The sequence below is a fragment of the Glycine max genome, chromosome 7, assembly GCF_000004515.6.
Source record: "Glycine max cultivar Williams 82 chromosome 7, Glycine_max_v4.0, whole genome shotgun sequence".
In the NCBI taxonomy this organism is placed as follows: Eukaryota; Viridiplantae; Streptophyta; class Magnoliopsida; order Fabales; family Fabaceae; genus Glycine; species Glycine max.
In genome coordinates, this window is record NC_038243.2 from 39375545 (window position 1) to 39382062 (window position 6518).

The window sequence follows — 6518 nt, forward strand, 5'->3', positions numbered from 1 at the left end:
CAGAGGAAAAGTACATAATCCCCACTCAGTAGAAAGACGATGTTCTGAAAGTTCAACTCTCAGTCTCGTGGTCCCATCATTATCCCAGGGTCTGCCCCTCTTTACGCCAGAAAAATAACGAAGATGACTTTTTGCTCTTTCTACTTCATCAGATTAAAAGAATACTAAACAAATAACGTGACTAAGGAAAGACGACAAACGCAAATAATTGCGGGATACGCGGATGGTCAAAGACAAAAACACCCATAGTATAATAATAATAAAATTGAAGTAAACAAATGACTAAACAAAACTTTAAAAAAAAAAAAAAAACGGTCTTTTGCTTATATTCCAATTTCATATTTCCCCTACCAAATTGCTAAGCTGTCTTTGTTACTTGATGACACAAACATGACTTTTCTAATTAATAAAAATTTACAATGCAGATACGGAGGGAACCATTTCTAGATTTCATTGTGAGCCTTGCCCCTGTTTTTCCTCTGCTATGTCTCCCATTTCATGTACTTGTTCGTCTCTCTCTGCTCTTGAAAATTGCGTGTATTTTGGACTTTTGATAGGGGGATTAGAATTGTGGGGATTTGGACCAATTGGGTCAATTTTTTTTTCTGAAATTCCAAAATTTTTGGAAACTCTCAAGCAAGCAAGGATCTCTCCTCTCTTTTAAGGATACTACTAGTTTTTGTTGTTCTCCCCCTCAGAAAAAATCCAAATCCCCTGTTGTTAATAACAGCATAATCAATCCACTGTGGTCACCACCAGGCATGCATGCTAACTCCCAAAGTATAAAAAAGGTTCAAAGGGTCATTCATTCATTTCATTCTGTCCTGGTATGTTGGCTACTACTGCATAGATATTTTACAAACCAAGTAATATGTAGTAGAGTAGAGTAATTGGTAGTGCTATCAACATCCCAAATATAACCCTGCAATTAAATTTTCAGATTTCAGAAAAAAGGGTCAATTTCTAATTTTGTTACTTAAGAGAAAGAAAGAGAAACAATGTAAAATATGAAAGTTTAGTTACTCACGCTGTACTAAGAATGGCTGGATGGACGTTGTACTCCTTGGCAAACACAAATGGAACAATCCCTTGTGGTAGTGCAGCCTATATATGTTCAACAATGATTGCATATCCATAAGCTAACAATCCAAATATGTTTCTTTAAATCATGTTTAACAGGTATATTCACATAAAAACACCATTAAAATTTCATAGAACAATATGTTAGTAATACACCCTTTTGAACATATTCAATATTAGTAATTAAAACTTATTAAAATTTTATGGATCATACTACTTATATAATTAGTTTTATTTTTGAATACCACTCCTCTATGTTAGAATGTATAGAACCATGGTGTTCCTAAGTATTCAGAATCTCTAACTTTTACTGCAGCATTCCAAGATATTAAAGTAGTTTACACAAGCAAGTAAAGATAACAGTGTCATTACTCAAACATGATTAGAAATTTGGTAGTCAACAAGGTTGGTTACCTGAACAATAGCTATACGCAAGAGGGTGCCACGTAGGCCAACAGCGATGGAAGCTGCTGCCATGACGGCGGGACCTGTGAGGAACCGAACAGCCATGGCAAATGTTGCAACAGAGTTCCCACATGCAATTATCTTAGGTTGAAGAGCCATGAACAGACCTACAAGCACCAAACCCACAACACAAAAGGGTAAATCCTCAATCATATAACTTGTTTTATTGGGAAGAAATCTAAGACAGGTAACAAAAAAATTACAACAATTCACATGATCTAATTAATGAACTGAACTAAACCTTCTTAATAACTCCTCAATCATATTTTAGCCAAAAGGTGAATAAAAAATATAAGGCATCTAAAATTTACAGTCTGGGAACAATGGGAAAATGCTTTTAAGTTTAGCGTATGAAAATATATTTGTAGTACTGCTTGATTCGTCTAAATCAACTACCTTTTCCTAATATGGGGTCCAAAAATTGTACCGGTGGTCCCCACCACCGCCCTGGACCGCACAGCGACGTTGTTCAAGACCAGACCCCACATGTCGGGGACATTGCACTATCACTATGCAATCCCCATATTATCGTCTTGTGAACAACATCATCTGCTTCTTGTGTTATTATGTGGTAACAAACTACAACATACAATGGACGGTCATCACTTGCTTATTACTTGCTTTCCCCCAAACCCTTACTTTTCATAGATTCATCATACTATCACATTCAATCAAGTGCCGTCGTACCCCCGTTCACCTCATTGCGATTCTATTTTTCAACCAAACTATAACACAGATATAAGAAGATTCACTCACACTTTTAACTAACCGAATTAGACCCTTGATATATTTTTAATATTAAAATTACAAGAAAAATATTTGAACAAACTTATTTAAGTACTATCACATGAAGATTATTAGTTTCTCGATCTCTTCAATGTACGTTTTTACACCAAAAAGGGGGTTATCATGAATAAGGCTGTTTTAGTCAATGAGGAAAGGAATTGCAAATAAAGGGAGAATGAAATTATTAGGAGAGCATGAGTTTGGAGAAATTATTACGCGACCACTTACCCAAGCTGAACATAGCCATTCCAAGACCAGCATCAGACAGTATGGAGATTGATTTCTCAATTATTTTGGGCATGTGCACATGCCACCTGCAATGAATTAATTTAATAATGATATATCAGACCAACGTCAACACAAAATTATAACCACCCTACACAGTAATAAACAAAACCCTAAAAGTCAAAACCATGCCAAAAAAAAATTGGCCACAATCATCGTCCTCTCAGATTGACTTTAATTTTTACTGACCTAAACGCCACGAGGGACCAAATGACACCAATGAGACTGGAGTAAGTGTTGGGGTTGCGAATAAGCTTCCTCCACACCATAATCAGTATGAGACGGGTCATCACACTCGCCGGAGGCATGTGTTTTCCAGCACCGGCGACAGCGGCTTTCGGGTGTAGCTCCGCCGTTGAACTAGATCCTAACTTGTTAAGCCCAGCTGGTCCAGCTTTCCCTCCCTCTTCCTCTGCTTGTTCTCCTTCTTTCGCAGGAAACTTCAACTCTTCCCCACCAAATTCTCCTTCTGCAGCAGCTTTATTTCCAACCAACAATCACCAAAATCAAAATCATTTCCTCAAAATAAAAAGAAGGAACAAATTTAAGCACAGTTCTGTAAGTACTTCTAGTGTTGTTATCCAATCAAAAACTCCAATTCTAATGGTTTTTTGTGCTGTTCTGACAAGAAAACAGTATTCAAAGTACTTAAAGGAACTCCATCTAAGTTTTGTAAAATGAAGAATCTAGTACGAGTACCTTTGTTGGTTTCTCCATTTTGAGGGTGGTCATCAGCAACCAACATCCTAATCTCCTTGGCACCTTGATCGGAGCGACCTGACTGATCCGATGCTCCAAAATCAGCCCCACTAAACACGTGGAGGCCGCCGGCTTCAGAAACTGGCGACGCACTGGAGCTCCATACAAACATATGGAGCTCCTTAGCATCGTGGCTGGTTTTATTCCCACTGTTGGCAGGTTGAGCTACTTGAGGAGGAGGAGCAGGAGGAGCAACTTGAGCTTGAACCTGTGGCTGCGTCTGAGTCTGAAGCTGAGGCTGCGTCTGAGAATTCTTGCTCACACTCTTCGTTAACCCGGAGGAGAATTCCGGGTTCGGAGCCGGGTACGCCGCGGGCAACGTCTGCACTGCGGGATAGAACCCGAACCTCGGGGAGCTGATGGTCTGCTGCTGCATTGCACCAGCAGACCCACAATTCTCCTCGAAGTTCGAGGGACGAGGGGTGACCCCGCGTGACGTGGACTGCACGGAGTACATATCCGCTGCACCAAAATTAGAATGCCTCGGCGCGTACCCCATCATGGAGTAGAAATCCGCGTGGTTGAAGTTGGAGCCACGTGGCGTGGGGTTACGCGACGAGCTGAGGCTGTAAATCTCCGCGCCGGTGAGGTTAGAGGGCCGCGGAGTCATCATAAAGGACCTTCTGGAAGCGTTCGACTTCCTAACCGTTACGTGAAGCTTCCCATCATCGCCGACTTCGGCGTCTGTTTCCAGAAAATCCCTACCGTCGAGCGAAACGACGTCGGAATCGATCTTGAAGGAGACTATGGAAGCAGCGGTTTCAGGAAACTGCTCCATTATAAGAAGCTTCGCGCCCCGGTACTCGAAGAGAAAAAGGAGGAGCGTGTACCAGATGATGCACTGCAGCACCACCACCTGCACCATGAGTTTGCCGGAGTATTCGCCGTACATGGCGATGAGCAGCGGGATCCCCATCACGAGCGTGTTCGGCAATGTGGAGAGGGAGAAAATCGTAATCATCCACTCCAGGCTCCCGTTGGCGGAGAAGTTCGTCCAGATGGCGAGGGCGAAGAGCATGATGATTTTCTGGAGCGTGTCCGCCGCGATGAACCGGAAGTTCATCTCGTACGGGTTGTTCATGGAGATGAAGTGGAACGAGAGGAGCGGAACGGCGAAGATCGCGACGAAGCGGTTTATGCCGGAGCATTGGTCCGGTGAGAATATCTTCCACCACCGCACCGAGCCGTACGCCAGGATCATCGCCACGTACAGCGGAATCACCGCCGACATCACCGTGTAGAAATCTCCCCAGGTTATCATTTTGCCTTTTTCTTAATTTCTAAATAAAATCTACTCGATTCGAATAGGATTCGCTTGTCAAGAGGATGTGTTTAGACCAACAGAATTCTAAATAAAATGGAAAAGCTTTTTTGACTAGCTAGTTGGATGGCATAAGAGAGAAAATGAGGAGCAGGAAGAAGGGTAAATTGGGAAGAAAATGAGAAAAATGGAAAGGAGAAAACCGTTACTTAACTAACTGGTCTGAGAGGGGGATATATGTCTCTCTGCAATGGCTTATGCCTGCTATACACTGCAGTGTTTCTGAATTTGCTGATGAAGTGTTAAGAAATAGAGAGAGAGAGGGAATTTTGGAAGGCAAGGGTTTAGTTTAGTTTAGCTTAGGCTGTACATATATAGACCTTGCCTTGGGGAATAGAGAATAGGGTCATATATAGAAGAAGAGATATATATATCTACTCATGGTGAGAAAAAGAACAATAATTATACGATCATTTTATGATAATAGGTAGATGAGGTTTTTTTTTTTTCTTTTTATTTGAGTGTTATTGAAAAAGGGAAAGAGGTGAATGAGTTTAGGGGGATTGGGGGACCACTAGGGAACAGTGTGAAGTTAGGTTAGGAAGTGACCGCCTGATATGGTTAAGGTAACCCAACATGGGTTAAGATAAAGGTATAGTTGCAATGGAGTGATGGGACCACGTGGTGGGGAAGAATGCGTATGGATTTTCCGTGACGTGGTAGCTCTAATGCTTCTTTTTTCCCCTTCCGTTTTTTTGTTTCACTTTTCACTCTTCTTTCCTTTTCGTTTCTCAAAAGGATTGAAAGAGGGAGCCCGTGGTAAATTATTGGATTTGATTGTAGATTCTGTGTTGAGTTAGCCGTGAGAGTAATAATTGGATTTTTTTTTTTCTTACTGAGGCTTTCAAAATAAGTTACCCTACATGCGAGATGATTGGTCACAAAGTCAACCAGGAGACTAAAACTAGTATTAGTAATACCAAATTATTGTTTAAGGAACAAATGTGATCAGGAATAAACACACAACTTACGTGAAAGGAATTAATGCTAACGAATAAAAAAAAAATACTTAGATAAGTGAAGTGTTTTGTACCATTAGATCATAAAAACAAAAACACAGGAAGATAAGAGGGAAAAGGAGAAAAAGAACAAATTGAAACTAAGTGTTGCTCCAAGGATCATAAATTTTTCCACTTCTCCTTTTCTTTAATACTAGGTATGATTAATTGTCTTTAATCATACTTAATAATGACACGAATTAAATTGTGTGTTCGCAAAAATTAAAACCATGTTCTCACATAAATTTACATTGTCTATTAGAAACACAATATAGGTTTCAATTGAATTAATAACTAAAACTTAACATTCAAAAAATATCTTTATGACACTTTTATGTCACATAAACACTCAAAATCTTATCTATTTTTTTGGATAATGTATGAGAAATTGGGGGTAACTAAGTCATCTTACCACCTAATAATAAAGACAGATCTTTGCATATTCGTACTACTTACATGTAAATTCGGTTCAACATTCACATGATTATCTATTTTATCATGTATGTTGAGAAGTGTTTCAAAAATATTGTCACATTTTTCTATGTGCATCACATCTAATTTGTGTCTCATTTGTTGATAAACTCTCTCTTAAATGTTTTCTTTCTTTTTCTTTTTTTTTTACTTTTAGCAACTATAACATTGATGTTCTTCACTTTGATACGTTTCCCCTCCAATTAATACTTCTAGAGAGCATTTTTATTCTCTTAAATGTCATTACAAGCTTTCTTTATTCGATGACAATGACAGGAATGATTTTATTTGAAAAATGTCTAATGATCATGCTATATATTGTCTTTCTTTAATGTTAAAGTTGATGGTAGTTG

At 39.3% G+C, this 6518-nt stretch overlaps 1 protein-coding gene across 3 annotated transcripts; it reads right to left on the minus strand.

The window, feature by feature from the left end:
• Positions 1 to 227: 227 nt before the first annotated feature.
• On the minus strand, positions 228 to 5069 carry PIN3A (auxin efflux carrier component 3a). 3 transcript variants are annotated; one of them, NM_001289387.1, is made up of 8 exons: positions 3584 to 4636; positions 3316 to 3540; positions 3108 to 3135; positions 2806 to 3064; positions 2560 to 2645; positions 1495 to 1652; positions 1028 to 1104; positions 856 to 922 (listed from the first exon to the last, which is right to left on the minus strand). In NM_001289387.1, the coding sequence occupies exons 1-8, from the start codon at positions 4634 to 4636 to the stop codon at positions 856 to 858; spliced, it is 1953 nt and encodes a 650-aa protein (NP_001276316.1). The 3 variants fall into 3 exon arrangements, with proteins under 3 accessions (XP_006583898.1, XP_003529411.1, NP_001276316.1); XM_006583835.4 differs by lacking the exon at positions 3108 to 3135 and having other exon boundaries at positions 228 to 922; positions 2806 to 3085; positions 3316 to 5069; XM_003529363.5 differs by lacking the exon at positions 3108 to 3135 and having other exon boundaries at positions 228 to 922; positions 2806 to 3094; positions 3316 to 5063.
• Between the last annotated feature and the right edge of the window lie 1449 nt (positions 5070 to 6518).

What these genes read in the sequence shown, in the direction of transcription:
- PIN3A (XM_003529363.5), bottom strand. Translation starts at nt 4,636, where the DNA reads ATGATAACCTGGGGAGATTTCTACACGGTGATGTCGGCGGTGATTCCG. An exon ending in TGGTCCCTCGTGGCGTTTAG is followed by an intron (nt 2,646 to 2,805) that starts GTCAGTAAAAAT and finishes AATTCATTGCAG; the next exon opens with GTGGCATGTGCACATGCCCA. An exon ending in CCAGCCATTCTTAGTACAGC is followed by an intron (nt 923 to 1,027) that starts GTGAGTAACTAA and finishes ATTTAATTGCAG; the next exon opens with GGTTATATTTGGGATGTTGA.